Source organism: Stegodyphus dumicola, chromosome 8 (genome assembly GCF_044657685.1).
Source record: "Stegodyphus dumicola isolate Sdum_Otavi_A_Nest chromosome 8, ASM4465768v1".
In the NCBI taxonomy this organism is placed as follows: Eukaryota; Metazoa; Arthropoda; class Arachnida; order Araneae; family Eresidae; genus Stegodyphus; species Stegodyphus dumicola.
Window position 1 is genome coordinate 173,304,315 of NC_140775.1, and position 23,116 is coordinate 173,327,430.

General features: G+C 29.1%; 1 protein-coding gene across 3 annotated transcripts in view; it reads left to right on the top strand.

Annotated features, from left to right (window-relative positions):
• sas (stranded at second transmembrane protein) overlaps positions 1–22,414 on the top strand; it is a 167,631-nt gene extending 145,217 nt beyond the window's left edge. Inside the window, exons 12-22 of one of the 3 annotated variants that reach the window (XM_085822770.1) lie at positions 1,068–1,331; positions 2,994–3,257; positions 4,739–4,981; positions 6,702–6,944; positions 8,531–8,779; positions 10,133–10,447; positions 11,642–12,007; positions 14,016–14,223; positions 15,933–16,075; positions 17,706–17,917; positions 20,402–22,414. In XM_085822770.1, coding sequence (XP_085678896.1) covers positions 1,068–1,331; positions 2,994–3,257; positions 4,739–4,981; positions 6,702–6,944; positions 8,531–8,779; positions 10,133–10,447; positions 11,642–12,007; positions 14,016–14,223; positions 15,933–16,075; positions 17,706–17,917; positions 20,402–20,482 — 2,588 coding nt within the window. In that variant the 3' untranslated portion in view covers positions 20,483–22,414. The remainder of the gene's footprint in view (positions 1–1,067; positions 1,332–2,993; positions 3,258–4,738; positions 4,982–6,701; positions 6,945–8,530; positions 8,780–10,132; positions 10,448–11,641; positions 12,008–14,015; positions 14,224–15,932; positions 16,076–17,705; positions 17,918–20,401) is intronic. The other 2 variants (XM_085822771.1, XM_085822772.1) reach the window with 2 other exon arrangements.
• The last annotated feature ends 702 nt before the right edge of the window (positions 22,415–23,116 follow it).

Sequence of the window (23,116 nt, forward strand, 5' to 3'; positions counted from 1 at the left end):
AAAAGACACACAAAACAATTAGTCCAGCATATTTTTAAGGTATTACAAAGATGACAGTATCCTATTTGCTATTTGGATAAGAATTGCTTGTGTTCCCAGACTAACCTAAATATGTTCGTTGGTAGATCTCTGAATGCTGCGAGTTACTGGGGCAAAGTCCTTTTTTTTTTTCCTGTCACTGTAGATCCTACATATGTTTTAAGCATTTAAATGGCATGGATTTTTTGATCTGCTCATTAAGAAGCTATATTTGTACACATTTATTTATTTATTATGCTCTTAGTTTTAACAACACTTCATTTATTAAAATTACATTTAGAACATTTAAGAAAGTAAAAAAAAATAATAGTGAAACAATATATACTAAATCAAAGCAAATATTATGCTTGTATAAAAGTGGCTGTGACACTCAGAGTTAATGCCAGGCTGCGTACAGTATCTACTATCAATCCATATATTGCAAATTACAAATTAAGCAAATGTATTGATTAGTTGCATGATCAGATCACATTTAACTAAACATTCATCACTTTTGCAGTTTTTCAAAAACTACATTTTATAACTTTGCACTTTTCAAAAAAAAAAAAAAAAAAAAAAAGTGCAAAGCATTATGAAAATTGCAAAATACAACAAATAATTATCTTTCATACATCTCTGCCAATTTTTTTATATAGTAGTTATCTGAATAGTTATGATCTAACATTAACTTTTTTCTTAACTTTAGAGGACAGTTAACTAAAAATTACAGGCCAAAAAAATACGTATATTTAATAGTCTTTCTCTGATAATCTTCAGTACTGGTATTTTTGATAGTTAGAAAGCTACTTCTATCATACTAATGAAGTGTTAAATGTAATTCATTTAGTTTTAATATTAATTTGTAGTTTGTGTTGGAGAACTTAATTTTTCTTTAAATTATTTTTTCATGACAATCTTCTTTAAACTCATCTTTTGTATGATCTAGCATAAATGTATTATTCTGAAGGCATTTAATGAATTTATATAAAAAATCATATATGTTTTGAGAATATCATTACATTTTAAATGCATGCAATTATGTTTTACAGCTGTGAAAACTGTACTTCAAGGATGTTTCCATCATAATCAGTCATATAGCTTGGGTGAAATATTTTACCAAGGATGTGATCATAAGTGCATATGCAGAGAAAAAGGATACATTGAATGCCAGGAACGATGTGAAGTTTATATTGACACAGTTGGTTATGAAGGATGCGATTGGATTCCATCTGCAGAAGATCCATGTTGTACCATTCCAATGTGTAATCGTCGAAAAATACCTGTCCTCCCAGATGGTCCAACTTCTTTACCAGGTATGCATTATTGATTAACCTAACGAATATTACGAATATATATATATATATATCTTATAAGTTGTTGACGTCAAATAAGACCAGCATTTTTACTAAAATGGTATTGTAATCCTTTCTCCTCCCACCCACATACTGTCACAGTGATAGATTAAAAAAAAATTAAATTAAAAGGTAAGAAAAATAAAATTAAATTAAAATGATAAAAATTATGTTTTATAAATGCTACATAGTATTTATTGTCAACATCAATATTAGAAAAACATTCATTATACTGATCAAATACATTGTATAATACAAATCTTCATCTAATATTAATACAGTCAAAAGTCGTTAATCCGGACTCGTCGGAACTTCGGCGAATCCGGATTATCGATTTTTCCGGATTATAGATCATCAGTTTAAATCTGGTAAGATGGCATGCAAAAATTACAAAATTAAAAATATGAAACCGTAATTTATGAAATAAAGAACAATTATGATCTAAAGGGTATCAAAATTTACAAAAAGAAAAAAACTTAATATTTATTTGTTTACTTTATTAAACATTTCCTTCAATGTAAGTTGCTTCGTTTCATGTGATAATACTTTCTCTTTAATTCTATTAAACAGACATAATTTCTTGTTTAGTTACAAAGTTCCGCTGTTCAAGTCCTATAATTGCTGTGTTGAGAATACCGACTAATTTGTCAATCGAAATGTTTTCGTTTTCAATAACCTCTGGGTCACTTTCTTCACTATCGGAAGCGAATTATAATGACGAGGAACTTGATTTAAATCATATCAAAGACCACTAAACTTAGTACGGAATTATAATCCAAATAAAATAAAAACATCTGCTCTGAAGGTAAGGATAGTGTTGACAGATCAACTTCCAATCCGCAGTGTGAAATTGATAAACAGATTTCGGATTTCAAAACATACTTTCGCTTTGTAGATACAAATTACATATTAGTAAATATATATTGGAAATTCTATTTGACATAATCTTTCTAATCTATCATAATCTAATAATGACGTTTCTGCCCCCCCCCCCTCTGCCGCAGAGCAGCGTGAAATTGATAAACAGATTTCGGATTTCAAAACATACTTTCGCTTTGTAGTAAATATATATCGGAAATTCTATTTGACATAATCGAAAGTTCAAGCTTACTTTTATAAAATTGCTCTAACAGTCTGCAAAAAATTATAAGCCGGATCCAATTCGAAGATTAAGGAACAACGCAATCTGCAACATTAACTGAATTAGATAACTTTAGCTTAGCGTATAACTCCGTTACACATTAAACGCGCATGCGCACAAACATATTCGCAGCCGTAAGGGTCTTACGCGCTCTCGTAAACGCCTGTGCGCATGCATGAACGCGACGCATGCGCAGAAAGTTTGTAGCTTTGAGGTCCGGATTATAGATCATTCCGGATTATGGGTGTCCGAATTAACGACTTTTGACTGTACTCAGGATTTTGTTAATAATTTATAATCACCCTTTTAGCTATTATTTATAATTTAAAGTAAAATTTTATGTATGATTTCAAATTACAGATTTAAGGCACTACTCTATCATTCTGAAACTTATGCAAAATAAATTATACAATTCCGATTAGAAATTAATTTATGTGTCAAATGCATACTTAAAAATTTTAATATATATTTTTGTTTTTCAGAAACTTCTGAGGATATATGTGTTCTTGACTCCAAAGATATTTTAAAAGTTGATGAAATATGGGAAACATCTGATGGGTGTAAAACTACGATATGTCGATGCACACGTCTTGCCAATGGAAGTACAAGCATTCAGTGTACGAGTGCATGCCCTCCTTTACCATTTAATGCTCATATTCCTACTGCATTCTGTGCTCATCCAGTTTTAATAAAACCAGATGGTCCTTGCAAATGCCCTTATGTTGTATGCAATGATCCTCCACGAGGTATGTGCAAAATTTCAATTCTTCTTACCACTTGAAAATTTATATAAATGGCAAGTTAACTGTTAAAAAGTATTACCAATTAAATTGATTTATATAACACAGTAAATTAGATGCTATGCAAGTTGATTTATCAGATGCCTATATCAAATGATAAATCTATTATTGTGATTAATATTTTGTTTGAGAAATTTTATCTATTTTTTTTGGTGCTGTAGTATCATTGTACTGAAAGAAGATAAAATACACTAAAACAATTTTTTCTTATTGTTCTTTTTAAATTTAATATGCATGATTTGATGGAGTGGAACTTATGTATTAATGCAGCCTCTAGTAGTCTTTAAATTTTCAGAATGAACTAACCTCTGACAACTATACATATAATAATTCATCACTTTTGCACATGTTCATCCGCAGCCCCCAGTATTCCAAGTTACAATAGCTTTTGTAGATAAATCATATCTTTTTCCTTAAACTCAATTTTAAAATATGCAATTATGGGATTTATCTGCAATGGAGAAACTGCAGTAAAAATTCTATAAAATATTGTATATTGCTGCAGAATTTATGAAAAGAAAAATTGCTTTCAGTCTGTGATTAAAGTAACTGCCATGAATTTTAGAATGAAAAAAAAAAAAAAAAAATGTAAATGGGTTTTTGATGTTCATGATAAATAATCTCATTAAAAAGCAAAATGGATATAATAAATATGTAATAAATAATGTTTATATTGTAATTATAAATCATTCTCTTCTTTCTATAAAAAACTGCTAAATTATGTTAAGTTGGTTACACTAATATAATACAAATACTGACTTGATAGCAGAATCAGGGCAATAATGGCTGGAATTGCTGAATACTGAGACTTAAAACTGAGCATTAAATTAGAATCAGTATCAGTCTAACTGATAAAGTGTTGAATTTAATTGAAAATTCCAAATTTTTTTTTTTGTTGCAATAAATTGAAAATATTAAATTAAATACAAGAAAATTTGTATAATGACTTGATATAATCTAATATAATGATTGGGTTTTTATTTTCAAAAAGAGATAGGTTGAATTAATGTGGTCATTAATTTAAGGATTAAAGAAAGTATAGGAAAGTATTTATTCTGTATATAGTATGCCAACTAAAACATAAATAAAGTAGTTATTCTGTATATAGTATGCCAACTAAAACATAAAGATCATTATTTCATTTTGTATTTAATAAAATATTTTGAAGACTTTATCAGCATTTTAATTGAATGTTAGAACTCAAGCAATAGACTCTTAACCTTCATTGATATTATTTTATTTTAAAATTATCAAAACCAAGGAGTGTTATAATGTAATTATTTATGCTTGCAATTTGAGTTTTTATGAGTTTATTTTGATATTTTTAACATATAATATTTCAATTAGATATCATTAATATTTTACAAGATGCATGGTAATAACTGCATGCTTAATTATAAGTTCAAATATAAATCCTTTCATCCTAGGATTCTTACAACCTCCTCGACCGCAATGTGAATACAAAAATCAAAGATATAATATGGGAGAGGAATTTTATGATGGCTGCATTGCTCACTGTCGCTGTGGTCAGGACCTGAGAGTAAATTGTGCTCCAATTCAGTGTCCAGTTAATTATGGTACAGAATATAAACACTGTATGGAGTGGGATATTGATCCTGACTTTTTCCCTTCTCCACCCAATTGCTGTGCTCCTTCAAAATGTGTAAATGGTAAGTTTAGAGTGTTTTCTCTTTTACTAGAAATTAGAATGCTAATACAGTACAAAGTCCGTAATCCGGACTCGTCGGGATTTCAGCAATTCCGGATTAAGGGTTTTTCCGGATTATAAATCATCAGTTTAAATCTGGTAAGATGGCATGCAGAAATTATACAATTAAAAATATGAAACCGTAATTTATGAAATAAAGATCAATTATGATCTAAAGGGTATCAAAATTTACAAAGGAAAAAGCTTAATATTTATTTGTTTACTTTATTAAACATTTCTTTCAATGTTAATTGTTTAAGTTGCTTCATTTTTGGTGCTAAATGTGCATGTGAAAACGCATGCGTAAAGCATACAAAAAAAAGTTTGGGGTTTTGAGGTCTGGATTATAGATAATTCCGGATAATGGTTGTCCGGATTACAGACTTTGTACTGTATTTTCCTTTTTTCCATGAAAGAATTTGTTTCTAGAAAATTATAATTGATGTGTTTCTTGCCTATAAATACTGCTAAAGTTTTGAAGTGTCATTGTAGTTTTTAATTCATTTTCTCCTTGATTTAATTTATACATTCTGTAATGTAATACTTTGCCGAATTCTAATTTTATGCCGTATTATTTATTTATTTATTTTATTCATTTATTTTATGAATGCCAAACATTAGCGCTTAAGCCACTAGTTCACAGGCTCTCCAACACATTTTAACAATGCCCTCATACTGAGAAAGTGCGATTCAGTTATTTAAGTGTTAAAAAATCATAGGCCAATTGGAGTCATACAAAATAAAGTTTGGAGAATCTACGACTCCAGCTCTGTAGAGGTGGTCTCACAGACAGTGAGACTCATACTGAGAAAGTGTGATTCAGTTATTTAAATGTTAAAAAATCATAGATCAATTGGAGTCACACAAAATACAGTTTGGAGAATCCATCACTCCAGCTCTGTAAAGGTGGCCTCACAAACAGTCATGTCTGGTCAGATGTCTAAATAGAGCTACCACTGTCTTTCTTGGAAAACTGGGAATGAAAGTTATCTCTTCCAGAATTTTCCTAAATCTCTCATCCATAGCACATTGAATCATATCCTGCTTAAGAATTTTCTTAAGAGTCTGTTAGCAAACAATATAGTCACATGAAAAGAAAGCAGTCGATTAATGTGATGCATTATCAAAGTTTCATTGTATCAATAGTCATTGTATCAATTTTTCCGTTTCTCATAATTCCACAGTGTGCTGGAATCCGTTGGGAAGAAATTCCATGTGTTATTGCCTTAAGCAAAGGCCTATAGTCTAAAATTCTTTGGGAATTATTTTGATGGCCAGGGCAATAACTTGGATTTCCCCATCAAAGGCTTAAGAGGGTCCATTGCTAAGTTTATGCCATATTGTTGAATACAAGTTATTACTTATCTTAAGTTGCTTCATAAGAGATGTATTAAAAATTATCATTTTTATCATCATCAATTCCATTTGTATTAAAAATTAACATAATTGTATGTTTTAATGTCAGTTATTATAAATGATATGAAAATTATTTACTTCTTGTCTGTGAAACATTATATTAATAATTTTAAAGAGTAATAAGTATAATGTGTGACTTTGTTTAGTGAGTAGATAATCAAAAATTTCAAAACTAGTTTTCTGCCTAAGTAAATACAGTTATTACAAATACAGTAATAATGTAACTGCAGTAATTTAACACTGGAATTATATTTTTGAAATTGTAGATGGTGCCTGTATGGTCAGTGGTCAACGATTTGAAAATTTTGATGTTATTCCTGCTGAACTTTTGCCTTGTGGAGCTCATTGTATTTGTGTCAATGGAAATGTGACATGTGAAAACAGATGCCCTCCTATTGAAGATGTACCTCCAGTTAATCTTCCATGTTCTCCAAATTTTGCTTTTAAAGGCCATCCTGATGGTGAAACTTGTTGTTTAGAATGGATGTGTAAAGAACCCTTAAAACAAGGTAAGGAAAAATTCTGTTATAAAAAATTAGGTTAGGTTAATAAATATATGTTTAGTATTCAGAATAAGTTTTTGCAAAAATGAATACATGACATGAGTGTTTATAATACTATGCATGAGAGTACTATTCATTAAACATGTTAATGCACTTGATAAGTTTTTAAAGATTTAACTAAATATTGCTAATTGAAATTTAAAAGTCTATTACTATTTATTATTGACTTTTAATTCCTTAAATCCATACTTACAGATTTTCAACTACTATAATAGTAATGGGTGACTGATGTACATTTAAAAAAAATTCATTTTTCTCAAATTTGTATGTAAATTTGTATTTGAAAATTAATTAACATTTGAATATTTTAATGCAGTACTTAAATGTAATTTAGTGATAGTAATTAAAATTTTAATTCATCTAGTGGTTGTTAAATAAATTAAGAACAGAATTTGAATGATGTAGCTAGTGAAGAGAGAGGAAAAAAATTGTTTATTAATTGAATTTTTTTATATTTTAATAATTAATTAATGTGATTTTTATTATTATTATTTTTTAATTAAATTGCTTGAAATGGATAGGACCAGGCTACTGCAAAAATTTTGAAATCTTTAAAATATATTGCCAGTCTGAGAGAGCACTGAAATACAAGGTCATAAAATTATTACTGCTGGATCAAGTTGGTTATTACTTGAAGTTGATTTAATAAAAAATAAGCAAACCTATTTGCCTGTTAAAAATAGTTCAGAAGTTGTAGCTATTATCTCCCCCTCACATGGATGACATTTTATTCTTTTGATGACATCATTTAAGTATTTATGAAGGAAAGTTATTACAAATCATTAAAATAGACAGCTCTGATTTAATTCTGGCTGGGAAGTAAATGCATCTATCTATTAGAGATGTCTGGGGATTTTAGTTTTAAGATGTGAAAAACATAATATTGTACATAAATATTGCATTTACAAGTAAAATGTATAAAAGTAATTAATATGTGTATCAGATTACATAAATTTAGTATTTATATGTACATTTTTAGAAATATGCAATATCATTATGAAATTCTTTTTGAATATCATTATTGCATTTATTAATCAATAAACATATAGTGGTTATTATGTCCTTCCCCCATTATGCAGCTTTAGTAATTTCTTTTGAAAACCTTAGTAGCTTTTTGGAAACTGAGCTGTACATTATAATCCATTTGAATGCTGATGCTTGCACATGCTTCACTAATTATGAAAATATAATTTAATGTTTTTACCTACTTGAATTTATTAAGGTTTTGTTTATATGGTCAAAAGAAAATTTAAAACATTTATACTTTTCCCTAAACTTTTGTAATAATTATTTCAGAATTCATCAACTAAATTTTCGTGTAATTTTTCCTATATGCCTGTTTTTGGTTATAATATCTTTATTATAATTTTCAGGCTTTCAACTCTGAATTTATTTATAAATTCTTTCTAATTTTTATACTAATACATATTTAAACATCTTAAATTATCCACAAAAATAATAACATGTCTCTCTTATTTAATAAGTTATTTCCCTTTTATTCATCCCTAAAAGATACTTTTACCTTTTCACAGCCTTTTGTATGTTTCAAGGCTCTAGATATTTATTATCAGAGCAGTGGGAAGTACATAAAGGTACTCAGCAGAGATTATGCACCTGCTTTTTAAATGCTATGGGCCTTCCTGAGGTGGAATGTAGGAAAGGATGCCCTCAGATCCCAGACAGATTTCTTTCACCCACTGAACAGTGTCTTCATCCTGTTATTGTAAGACCAGATGATCCACAAATGTGTCCCTATGTTGTATGCAACAATACAATTTCAGGTAAATTTTTTCGGCAAATTTGCCTGTTTATTTCTACTTAATTTTACCATGAATGGTATTCTTCAGAATATTCCCTAAATGTCTTGCAGCACTGTAAGGATTATTATTTAAACTATTATTGAACATTTTATTTATTGTTTAGAGTTTGTTGTAATTATAATATACTCTAAAAATGCTTGCTTTTGGGATAAAACTGACTTTTAAGCATTAATTAGCAATTTAATCTTGCTGCTGCTTAAAAAAATGCTGCACTTAACATTTAAAAGCACGCGGTTCTATTTTGTACCTAATTAGTTATTTTTAATTCAATTTTGTAAATATTTAAACCGAATTATTATTTTATTTGTATACCTTTTCATTGTATTATTATCTTATGAAATCTGTTTTGTGCAGTTAAATTTATCTGAAATTATTATTAATTGAAATCTACTTTGGATGGTCTTGGTTAGCTGTGAATCTAATTATGAAAGAAATTCAAAATTGCATCAGTTAAAGTATTATGCAATTCAAAATTTGTACAATTCATCTTCTACAGTAATATATGCCAAATAGGTTAATGTGTATTTAGAATATATAGTAATAGTTATTGCATATTTTTGCTTTAATACCTTTTCTAAGCTGATAAATGTATACAATTATAGCAAGCAAAGGAATAAAATCAGTTTAAAGACACATAGGTTATAAAATTTCATCATTTTGGTATTTACTTAAAAAAGCGGTAGTTTAAGTTGGGCATAGCTGTGTAACAAATGACTAAGAAAACAAACACTGTAAATATGAAAGCTATTTAAATGTCATCAAAACAATGGGTATTTAAATAATTCACAGAAGGTTACATATCAAAATCAAAATTAGTTGTACGAAATTCATAGAAGCCTATAAAGATGGCAGGTATTTTTATTTATCCACGTTTTGGAGATGTAGCATATTTTAATCTTTAATTTACACAAACCAATAAAATGACAGTAGTTTATGTGATAGATTTTACTTTTGAGTTTTTGAAATAGTTTAAATTGTCACAAAGTAGGAGACATTAAAATTGTTAGCATTCAAGAAGGAAAATTAGAAGTGGATAATAAAATTTATAAACTCATGAATACATAATTAATCATTTGAAGTGAAATAATGTACAAGTAAAATAATGTTTGGATGCTTACGAATTTAAACTGCAAATCTTCATATGCACACATTAATACATATTTTATATAGTTCTATAAATTATACAATATTATTTTTGCAAGAATAAAACATAGACTACTCAGTTTTTACGTGTGTTTCTTTTGTATGCACTATGCACATACAATATATATATATAATATTAATTTGATTTATGTTCTAAACATTTCATTATAGGTCAAGAATTGTATAATGTAAACATTGTTGCCCTCAATTCAACTGCAGTTCGTGTACGATTTTCATTATCTAATATCCTCGTTGGTTTGATTGGCCATGCTGAGCTTCATTTTACTACTGACCCAACTCTTCCACCTAACCAATGGCATGTGCAAAAATTCTCCAGGCCTAACCGCTTGTTTGATAGTCCAAATATTGAATACATTTTGAATGCTCTTAGACCAAACACTACTTACTTTTTGCAAGTTAAAATCATAATGGATACATTACAACGTAGGCCTGAAAGTGAAGTTTTCAAGTTAAAGATGCCAGAAGGTAAGTGTATATCTTACAGTTCTTACCTTTCTGTAGTAACAAATTTTAAAATAAAGGAAATGATGCTACAATATTTGCATATGTAAATTTAATTTATAAAAATTTTTATGTATTATTTTTAGTTTACTTGCATGGCCAGCTGCCTAAAATGGTGTAATAAAAATGGAAAGATATATGACGATTTTAATGAATCCTGCTAGTATAATTTCACAATAATTAAGTAACTGACAATAATGCAAATGAAGAACTGTGTTTATAGTCCTTAAACAACTTAGTTTGTTTTAATAATTATCGTGCAAATTAAATGTGAAAGAAAATTAAAATCAAATGGATCAGAAACTGATTTGATTCTCCGTTAAATCACTCAGAAACTGCAACACTGGCACAGAGAAGATAAAAATATGTTGTTTTAAAAATGGTAACACATTTCTTTTAAGTCTCTGTGTTTGTTGATTAAATTTGAAAGAAAAATTGTCATGGGGCAACACATTTTATTTAAATTAATGAGATTTTTTATTACATTTTAAGCATAAATATCTTATGTTTTGCTGAGTGACAACGTGTTACTTTTAAATGGTTGAGTTTGTTCATAAAAAGTGATTGAATTCACACAGAATATAAAATAATTTTAAAAAAGATACTGAATCTCAAAATTCAATTTCTGAAATGCATATGTTTGAGTGGAGGACTATGTGTGTTTTAATCCAGTTAGAACAACACAAAATAGACTTGGATATTAGTTCAACTGAATACAAGAATGTGAGAGAAATGGAGTGAAAATCATCAAGTTCACCATGTGGAGAGTTAAGCACATGAATAAAAATCGGTATTGAATATGACCTCTCTAAGAAGCCACCTCGACAGAAGATAAAATAGAATCATGGATTATCATCTTAGAGAGGTCTCATGTATATTGTAACTTTTTGGTTTACATTATTCAAAACATTTTTGTTGTAAATTAAAATCTCATCCATTTTCCTTGTTAATTTTATTTTATTGCAGATTTTATGTTTGTAAGCTTTCAGAACCCTGATATTCGTTGAAATACTTCAAATAGTTAAAAAGAAATCTTTTAACTACTATAATACAATAGAAATTGCATTTTATATATTAGATGTTTAAAAGTAATTTCATCTTTTTTTTTTTTTTTTTTTTTTTTTTTTATTTTAAACATGTGAATTCTTTTAATTTCAGAAGTGATTGTTACAACTACTACTACAACAACCACTACTACAGCTCCTCCAGTAATGATTCTTGATGCAAAATTGGAGGCGCATGTAATTGATGTCAAAACTGTCAGGATTTCTTGGAGGAATTTTGAACCTCAAGAAAAGAAATATATTTATGCTTTGCAGTTAAAGTACAAATTACAGAACGAGGCAGAGGACAAATGGATCACAACACCTATGATTCATAAAGACGTCACTTCATATTTCCTACATGATCTTGAAGCATCAGCAGACTATGTTGTAGACATAATATTTACTCCTCCCAAAGATATACCGACTAAAATTGTTTCTTCTAAAGATTTGGAGTTCCGAACCATGACAAAAAAGAAAGGTACCATAAATCTTCTGAATTACTGTAATTTTTATTTGACTTTTTTTAAATTATTTTTTTGAGCAATTACTAAATATTTTAGCAGCATCTTCTTAAAATGGATTATATGTTATATAAAAGAACATTATTTAGTCAAGGGAAAAGGGTTACTTTTCCATTGAAGCTTTACCGATATCATTTCTTTGCCTGTGTCTTTGGCTCCATACTAGACAAAACAGAACAGTCAGGAATAATGAAACGTTCTTCTAGTTCCATGATAAAATATTTAAAACCAATTGTAAAAGAAGAACTTGGCCTATGTTATTTTTTTCTTTCATTGAATACGCTTTCATCACTTTCCACAGTTTTGTTATGTGCATCAATTTTAATATAATGATGAGAAACAAAGAATGGGTACATCTCTCTCTCTCATGTAATTGTTGCAATCAACCATGTACTGGGATTCATTTGAAGTGAGTTTTGGTCTGCAAAGCTCAATAGACATTAGCTGCTGACACTATAAATAAATGAATCATACAGCATGAATGAAGGGAATGTGTAGTCTTATAGACTAATGCTGTTATCACTTCTAGCGACAGTCCTTGCTAGGGGTACTTTTCTGTGAAACAAGATTCTGGTAGCACTGGTTTAAACAGGGAGATTCCTAGAAAAAAGCACCATGCTGGAAACGAAGTCCCACCCAGCTACAAAAATGATGTAGTGGCTACGCGGGATTTTTTCAAACCTCACCAAAAATCTCTCAATTGGAGCTCTGTCCCAGGCAGAGTCAATCAATCAGATGAAAATTCTACTCCTGAAAGGTCATATGATCCCAGTCTGAGCAATAATCGATTACTGTTTGCTGTTCACGTCTTCGTGGCAAGGAACAATGGTAACCTAGCTATGCGAGTTTTCTGGAAATATGTGGGTTCTGAGAATTGCCTCTTTCGACGTCTAATCGTGCGTAGTTGAAATATATGTGATTAGAACTTAAGTCTACGTTTGAAATGCTTTTTTCTTAAGAATGTTGCATAACCATTTTGGCTTCAAGTCTCATTTTAATTTCATAAAGAGGTTATTTGAATACAGCCTTTCTTACAGCTGCTTGTTCTTTTCTTGGCCAAGCCATGAAACCCATTAGAAGAGTTTAAATAATAATTTAAATATTATTTAATAATGATAATAATAATAATATATATATATATAAATATTAAATAAATAATTTGATATATAAATATAATGGTTGAAGGAGTGATCATTATTAATGCAGTTATCATCAGAAGATAAACAAATAAAACCGATGACACTTGGCACCAAGGAAATACATCAGAGCACATACAAAAAACAAAAAAACAAAAAATGCCTAGTATGACTTAATGAAAAAGTACCGAAAGAAAAAAATGTTATTAATCAGAAGCTTATGATTTAATTTAATTAATTTGTGTGAGAGTAACTTATAAGTAAATATTTTTCCCTCTTATAAAACACATTCAAAATGCTGGGTCATCTTGTTTATGATGCTATCTTATGTTTAGATCAATGTGATAATAGTCTTTAATTGGGGCTGACTAAAAAAAAAAAAAAAAAAAGGGTTTCGATACATTTTAAGAAAAGTGATGTGGTTTCTTTTTTTTCCAGGGGGGGAGAGACTATGAGGAAGGTTGTTCTTTCTGAATTCATCAAAAAGAGAAATGCTTTTGTTTATCTTTTGATATTCATTTAGTATCTTTCTGGCAATATGTAATACTCAGGCTTAATAGAAGTTCTTTTACCAGTGTTACAGCATTATAAATTTTCATGTAGTATTAAATACCTTGAATTGAAACTGAATTAAATGGTAATAAAATTACTGCCACTTTTATGAAACATTCAGTATAAAATGAAATTAATATATTTCTCAGACATATGAAAAAAATTAAAATAAGAAAAATGATGAAAATATTAATTTCTAAATTTTGAAAGTATTTTTTATAATTTTCTGTATGTCTGATAATTATACTATTTTATTAATAATGAAATTTTTTTATAGATGATTATCATTTACAAGTCTCAGTTGAAGATAATAAAATTGAAGCTGACAAGTCAGCTTTCTTGTTTGCTGGTATTCCTGAGCCAATCACAAAATATGTTCACGTCATTAAAATTATGTATAAAACTGCTGATGGAGAACAATCATATAGTTTCAAAGTGCCAAAAAACAACCATATAACTCTAGATCATTTGAAGCCAGGAAAGAAGTAAGTATGAAAGATGAAACAATTCTTAAGAATTTTATTCTTATTCTTTGCTATGAATTATTTTGTTAGTTGCAGTTTTTAAATTTCAAATTATATGTTTAAACAAACAGATCTTATTAAAATAAATCAAGGTTATCTTTTAAGCACTGTTACAAGCAGTCATAGCTGCTGCATTATTCATTTACATTTTAATATTTTAGTGACTTTCTGTCCCATATCTGTCTTTTTCATATAAATGTTTAAATACTGTTCCTTGATTTGTACTTTATTTAAAGTGTTTAATAAAGTGTAATTTTATCAAACTGTAGTTTTGTTACATACACAGTCCAGTCACATTAATGTGACCATCTGTCAAAAGCCAGAATAACCACCTTTCGCAGAGCGGACTGCTGCGAGACGTGCAGGAAGAGAGTCACATAGGTCCCTGAAGGTGTTCTCTGGGATGTTGAGCCATGCCGACTCTAATGCCGTGGCCAGCTGCGTTAGATTACGCGGTTGAGGATCCATGGCGCGAACAACTCGATCGAGATGGTCCCACAGATGCTCGATTGGGTTTAAGTCAGGTGAGTTTGCTGGCCAGGGGAGGACGGTAAACTCATCCTGGTGCTCTTCGAACCACGCACGTACACTGGCAGCTGTATGGCACCTCGCATTGTCCTGCTGGAAGATGCCATCATCCTGAGGAAAAACAATGCGCATGTAGGGGTGAACATGGTCCGCAAGGACAGATGCATACTTGTATTGATCCATTGTGCCTTCCACAATGATCAGTGAACCTAGAGAATGCCAGGAAAACATTCCCCAGACCATAATGCTCCCGCCTCCAGCTTGGACCGTTCCGGCAATGGTTGCAGGGTGGTTCCTTTCAGAGATTTCACGCCTTATACGCCAACGTCCATCTGTGCGATGGAGCATAAAACGCGATTCATCCGAAAACGCAACCTGTCGCCACTCAGTGGACGTCCAGCTGCTGTACTGGCGTGCAAATTCTAGCCTTCGCCGTCGATGAACAGCAGTCAGCATAGGTGCACGAACCAGGCGTCTGCTTCGGAGGCCCAGACGCAGCAATGTTCGCTGAATAGTACTTTGGGAGACACTTTTGGTAGCCCCTTGGTTCATTTTGGTGGTCAGTTGCTCAACGGTAGCCCATCTGCCCGAACGCATCTCCGCAACCGTCGTTCGCCTCTGTCATCTATGGCCCGTGGTGCACCACATTTGCCACGTCGCTGATTTTGGACAGTCCCATTTTGCCATGCACGGTACACTTTTACCACGGCGGCACGCGAACAGTTCACAAACTCAGCCGTTTCGGAAATGCTTCCACCCTTGGCCCAAAAGCCAATGATCATGCCCTTTTGGAAGTCGGATAAATCGCTTCGTTTCTGCATTACGCCAACGATTGAAATGTTTTCCGAAGCCCTCACACACCCTTTATATACGCTCAACTGCACTGTGCTGCCACCTGCCTTCTGTGATTGGTTATTTAACTCTGACATGGAAAGTACGTGGTGGTCACATTAATGTGACTGGACTGTGTAGTTGGTTTACTCAGTTTTTGTTCTGAAAGGTATAGTAATTGGACTTTTGCTACTTTTTAAGTGTCCCTATTTTCAAATATAATTTTCTTATCTTAAGAAAGAAACTTTACTTTTCCTATCTTTCTTCTTTCTTATGTGAATAAATTTTATTAAATTTTAATTTTATTACAGGTATCTTGCTCAGTTAGAATTATACTTAACCAATGGGCAAACATTAACTTCGAATGAGGTTGAATTTATTACAAAACCTGCCAAAACACAAGCTAATATTTCATCATCTGAAAACACTATTAGTGATGATAGTCATACTAATGGTAAGTTTAAATGGATTTCTTTCCTCCCCCTCCTCATATGAGGTTTTAAGGGAGTACTAGCATATGTGAATAGTTTTCATATAGAACTAGAAAAAAACTTTCACGCAGAAAAGAAATGTTAATGTTATATTTAATGCTAATATTATATTATTTTTTTTAAAGTACTAATATTGAACATAGGGGGAAAAATACATTGATTGATATTTAAGTTCTTTTAACTATACATGTTAAATGATATTGCAGTTTCTTATGACAAGTATAATGTCAAATGTAGCTATGAAATAGTATTTATTAAAATGAGCAACAAAATTACGCTTTATAAAATGTGTGCAAAATTTTTGTCCAAAAATAAAAATTTAACTTTATTTATTATATACTTATAATGTAAGAAAGCAACACATGTGAATATGTTGCATTTGTGCTATATGAACAGTACATACAAATTTATACTACATAAAAATAGTGATTGTATTATGAAGTCTAAATACAACATATGGAAAAGGCAATTTTTTCTATTTCCCCAAAGAGATTTTTTTTAATGATTTTCATTACATTAAATATTTTTCATGAAAAAGAAAACTTTGTTTTAGTAAAATTTATAATATGGGGTGCTAACTGAAAACAACCATAAAGGCTGAAATTTGAAAGTCGTAGACTTTGGTTTGAAAGAGTTCTCCAGATTAACTTAGTTGGAAAGAATCTTTATAAACAATGCATAATGTGATATGCAAAGATTATATTTAGCATAATGTGATATGCAAAGATTATATTTAGCATAATGTGATATGCAAAGATTATATTTAATTATTAACATAAAAAGATTATATTTAGTTTTTAACTGTATATTAGTATAAATAATTTTAGTAATTTTTTGCCCTTTTATGTAGCACTTTTTGATTTATTAAATTTAAGTTATAGATATTAATGATATCAGAGTATCCAGTCTGAGTACATGAGTACAAAAATAAATATATTTTATAAGTAAAATATATTTATTAATTATTACAGGAAAAAGGCTGATAAGGATTGAGGGAAGTTTATGTAATAAATATAATCTTAGAAAATATTGTATTTAACATTGAAAATACTTGAAAAAGTTAAAAATGCCAAATGCTTGGAATACTTGGAAAAGTCAACGTCAAAAAGAAAACCAATAACATTTTCTGATATTATTAAATACATGTCTATGTAGCCTTCTCTAAAAATACCTTAAAGTGGAATAAATAGTAAATTGTAATAAAAAGCAAATAATACTTTGATTTTCTCCTCCAAAAATTATATATGATCAAAAATATTTTATATTTTTATTCTTATTATAAACTATTTCAATCTGTGTGAAGAAAAGAAAAATCTCATATAATATACCATTTTGGTAATAATCCCATCATTTAAACTATAAATTTAGAAACTGTTATTTGAAAAATAATTTTAAATTTGTTTTATATTATTAATTTTTAGTAACTTTTGAAAAATATTAGCTTTAGGAATTACAAAGAATGGAAACTGTCATATTTTTAACTGTTTTAAACTTATATTAATCTGCATTAGATGCAAGAAGAGTTTTTCTTTGAAAGCTGACTTGCTGACTTTTTTGTATTGTTATGAATTAACGTTGTGTATAAAATTTCAGGAAAACAAGCAGAGCTTTTGCAAAGCAAAGAGGGTGGAGAAGAGGAGAATCATGCTTATTTTATAGCATTAGTAGTAGTTGCAGTAGTCGCAGCAGTTGCTGGTTTTGGATTTGTTTTACTGTTAGTATTATTAGTAAGGAGGCAGGCCTCTGCTAAAGCTCCTATATCTAGAACTCCTTCAGAGTCTGCATATGATAATCCTACATACAAAGTGAGTACTTCCTCCATTATTTTTCATATTTCTGAGTAGTATATTTCTTCAGTCAGTTTTGACTTCTATGCACTACTAATTTAACTTTCATAGTTTGACACTGAAAAGCGTGTGTTATTTGAAAATACTTTTAATTATTTTAAAAGAAAGGACATTGTGGGTAGTTTCTAAATTCAAGGATTTTTTTTAAAGTCTTTTAAAAAAAATTATTTGAATGAAAAGGAAAGAATATTGATATGAGAGGTATATTTTCCAAATGAAATTCTTGCATTAATCCTTTATTGTATATTTTCCTTCAACAATCCATTGTAATTTATTTCTATTATTATCATCAAAGAGATAATTAATATATATATATTTTAATTAAAAACAAATGTAGCAGTTTGATGTTTGTAGAGAAAAAAGTGAAAATTTTGCTCAAACCTTTTATTGCCTAATTGGAAGAGAAACAAGCCAGTATTGAGAGTTAAAATTGTAAGGGAAAAACAAGCTTGGTGTAGATTTTAAATAGGACTCTTTATGAATTTCTGAGGGTAATAAAACACAAACCTGCCTTCTTCAGGAGAAATAAAGAAAGGAAAAAAATTGTTTTTGTAGGAATTTTTTTTTTTCCGTCTGAAGAAGAGGACCTCTTTTTGATTGCCCTCGAAATCAATAGATTTATATTCGAAATCTATGCCAAACTAAAATGCTTTTATGTCTAATTTTAATTTTTTATGCTTATTCTCATAATAGAGTTGTATAGCATAGAAAACAAAAGTCGGTAAAATTGGATTACGATTCATAAAAATTTTATAAAAATATTAAAAATCAGCTTTTATGTGATTGCAAACTTTGAGCAACAGATAGAATGCAAATCTGGTTCACTAGTTGCTCAAGTGTTTGTTTAAAACTGATAATAGTTAAGCACAAAATAGTGTACACTCATTAATTAAGTCGACAAGTTTATGCATAAATTAAGCTGGTGTACGGTGGACATTTATCTATATTTTAGCCTATCAGATTTTAAAGTCGCTCTTATCACATTCAGATATGAATGAGTTTGTGACTTAACAATGCCATGTGCCAGCCATTTAGGAACTCTAAGGGTTGTTAAAAGAAAATTATTTTCAACCAAAAATCTCAGACATGTTTTACATGTTTTTATGGTAGTAATGAGAGAAAAATTTTTTTTTTGAGAAATCAAAATAAGACTAATGGAATAATGTAATTTTTTGTACTTTTTCAAGAAATTTTGTAAATCTAATAAAAATGTAAAAAAAAAAAAAAAAAAAAAAAAAAAAAAAAAAAAAAAAAAACTATTTATTAGCCATACTTAAATTCATTTTTAAGTCATATAAATTCATTTATTAATCAGTTTCAAACTTCACAATATTAAGCTTACTGAGCCCTACCAGTAAGCTTTATATTGTGAAGTGAGTGGATAAGATCGCCGATTACTTCAACCCAGTTTCAATGACAAGCTGTATGTCATGGTTTTCCCCATGTATAATATGAATAAAAGCTATTTTCGCTAAGAAAGTCCTCTTCAAAAGGTCTTCTTCTTTCCCGCAAATCATTTGCGGTTTTGCAGCTTAGGATGGTGGTTCGGTAAAACCATCGAAACTAGTCCTGTGAAAATTTTGTAAATATAATGCTGATTTTTGTTGTTTGACTTCTGAATTAGTATTTATTCGGCATGTTATTGTGTCTTAAAGTAAGAGTATGTTACTAAATAAATTACTTCTGCTATTGCTTGTAGCGATTTTAACAACATATTCTCAGTAGTTACTATACTTTCATATTTGGCATATTATTTGCATTAATAAAAACACACATTTTAGGTGAGCTTCTGTTTGTAATAAATGCCATCAATTACAAATGGTTTATTGATATTAAAATATGAGTATAAATTATGAATTTTTATTCTTTGCCTATGTGTTGATCGTCACATTATTAATTCACATTTAAAGAATATTTGATGCTCAAACTAAAATTCAAGAAAGACATAATGTTAACTCAGGTTTCTTAAGGAAAATGTGTTTTGTTTATTTGTGAGTAAAACTGAAACAGCTGTCATTTTTTTCTCTATATATTTTCAAACCAAATATCCAGTTGCCCAAGATTAACCGAACTGGAACTTTCTTTGTACTCCACTTGCTTTGCGTTCCAATTATCTTGGGCCACCTCTTAGAAGTAATTATGAGTCTCATTAGAAAAATCCTTAGTGCAAAATTAGGAAATATTTATATTTTTAGTTAAAACAATTTTTATGAACACGTATACTTTTGTCACTTCTAACTGATGCATATAATGTTTATTGCAGTTCGGAGTCTCATATGTATGTTTTTAATGTATGTGTTTAAAAATCTTTAATGGCCATTAAAAAAAAATTAAGTATATTTGTTTGAATTTTGCCCTAGTTTTAAATGTTCTATTAATCTTACAAATTAACATATTTTATGCATTTTATTTCTAAATTTATATCATATTTATTGAGAACAGGTTATTAATTTATTTCAGACATATGATGGTGAAAGGCCTGAGGATAAGACTAATGGACAAATTCAAACAACTCAAGCGTAGCCATTACTGACCTTTAGGACTTTATTTAATAACCATTCTCTAATACGAATAAAAGAGTGAAGCAGCTTGCAGCTTGCATTAGTGAATATGTGAACTCTTGTGGAACATCACAAATGTGCTTTTGAATGAGAGGTAGTCAGATTTTACTGCCACTAAAAATGTGCAAAAGACTCTCTAAACTGCATGTTTATAACAACATCTGTAATCTGGATCATCATAGAAAGAAATAATTGATTTATTTCTACCTATTGGAATGGTAATAGTTTTGTTTACCATTTGTAATTTCACTCTATTCTGAGAAGTTACTTGCAGTGTATTTAGAAATAAACATAAAAATGCATTGAGACTGCAATACTGTGCAGTTACCTTGTGGTTATTAACATTAAAAATATTTTAGATGTTTGGTATGTAATATACAGTGTCATAAAATCTATTCATTCCAGTTTTTAGATTTTGAGTTGCTAATATTTCAAGATTTAAAATGTCTGCAAAGGTAATTAAAAAATTCAGAGTTCAGCAGAAAAAAGTAAAGTAAAATATAAAAGTTCCACTTCTTTTAAGTATAAGTTATGATTTGAGGTATTTAAAAATTATGTGATTGATTTGAATGTATATATTTAACATATATGTTCTAGCAGTTATTTTGTTCAGTTTAAAATTTAAAATGTTGATCTAAATTAGTTTTTTAAATAAATAATATATCTTTACATAACTTTCTCTTACTTTATGCTAAAGAGAAAGATTTTTATTGTGATATTTTGCTCAAAAAACATGTAATTATCAGAGTACAGAAAATTATTCTACAGTTATACTTTTTTTTTTGAACAATTAGTAAAACTGGAAAGTTATGTGGTGATCAAATGTTTATTTAATTTTTGTTTGTTAGGTGTATTGTTTGAACATTCAAATGTTTTATCATTATGTCAATATTCTATATACGAGTTTATTTCCCAGAATGACTCATTTGACATCTATTTCTAAATTTTGATATTATTGCTGTGCTTTTTAAAAATCCGTTATAGTTAGTTTCTAATATAACTAAAATAATGTATTTTTAAATTTCTTTGTAATGTAAAAAAAAGTTTACTATATTGCAAATTTTTATGTTTAAAATAAGGGGTTCCGAATGAAAATGAAAGCCTTTCTATGTATTAGTTTTGCTAGAAAACTCACTGAGCTGAATTGATTTTTATATCTGGCAACATATATTATCAAAACTGTATCTTTAGTCTTTAAACTGAGATAACAGCAGATATAATTAAATCAATATAAATTATGGAATTATGTTTTGTAACAAAATTGCAATTTTGTTATTTTTTTTTTTTTTTGGCAACAATTTACTTCTTGCCAAATGATATGTATTTTGCTACACATATTTTAAAACTAAATCGAGGATGTTTTGCTGAAGGATTTGCTATATTTATTCCATAGAATTTAAAATAAAATATGTTGCAAACTTCTGCTTTATTTAAGTTATAGCATTTAATATATAGTATAAATTTCAAAGTATTTAAAAATTTTGTACACATATGCATTTTGAATTTTGAGTAATAGTACATAAATGATATTTGTAGTATGCATATGTGCAGTTTTTAATAAATTAATAGTTGTACTTTGTAACTTGTTTGAAAGTTATTGTCTTATTTTCAAAATAACTTTATACTTTACATTAGTCAAAGTGTGAAAAATACATATATTGTTTTAAATTTTGTTATATACTGTACAGTAAGAGATTTATATTTTTATATCTATTTTATAATTAGCACTATTTTACTTGAAGTCTCTGTAAAGCACTTTTTGTAATAAGACAGATTATATCAGTTGATTGCTGAAAACTTGTACATATTAAAGTATTGTAAGGATGAAGATTTATGTATTTAAACTGGTCATTTTCTGACCTGTTGTAAAAATAAACACTTAATTATTGACTAACCTTTTTTCTGACTTTTTGTTTATGTTAAACAATTAGACTGTTTTGTTTGTCTGAATGCATTTCTCATTAAGCCTCTGTTGCTATTTCAAATGGAATTAATTCAGAGTTTTTCTTTCTTCCCAAGAAAAGAAGATAAAAAATTTGTCTAAGTAATTTTTTTTTAAAACTTTATTTGTACAGATATTTGGAGGGGGACAGAGGCATGTGTAACAGGGATCGTACGGTCCCCTTAAGAGTTCTTAGGTTTTTTTAATCGATTTAAGTCTAATTGCGTCCCAAAATCGGCAGAAAACCCTTAATTTTAATCATCTGAAATTTCTATCTGTTTGTGACTGCCATTTTGAAGGAATGTTTTTGGAGATTCTCTGATAAATATGGTTATCTTTTGAATGCATGTGAATGGGTTCATGGATTATAATTTGTTCTTATTTCTAATATAAATGATGGGATACTCAATTCTCTAGGCAAGAAGTGAAACATAAGCATTTTGAAATTATTTCATTTTATGTAACAAAGAACTCTTAAACAACTTTTCGCTTTTGGGGATGCGAATTCTTTTATTAAACGGTCGTAAATTTCGCGACTTATCTGCATTTTGGAGATTTTAAGATCAGTTTCTAAACATTTTTAATTCCGAGATCTAGGAATTTTCCCACGATTTATTTTTTAAACTTTGTAACATTGATCAATTTCATCAAAAT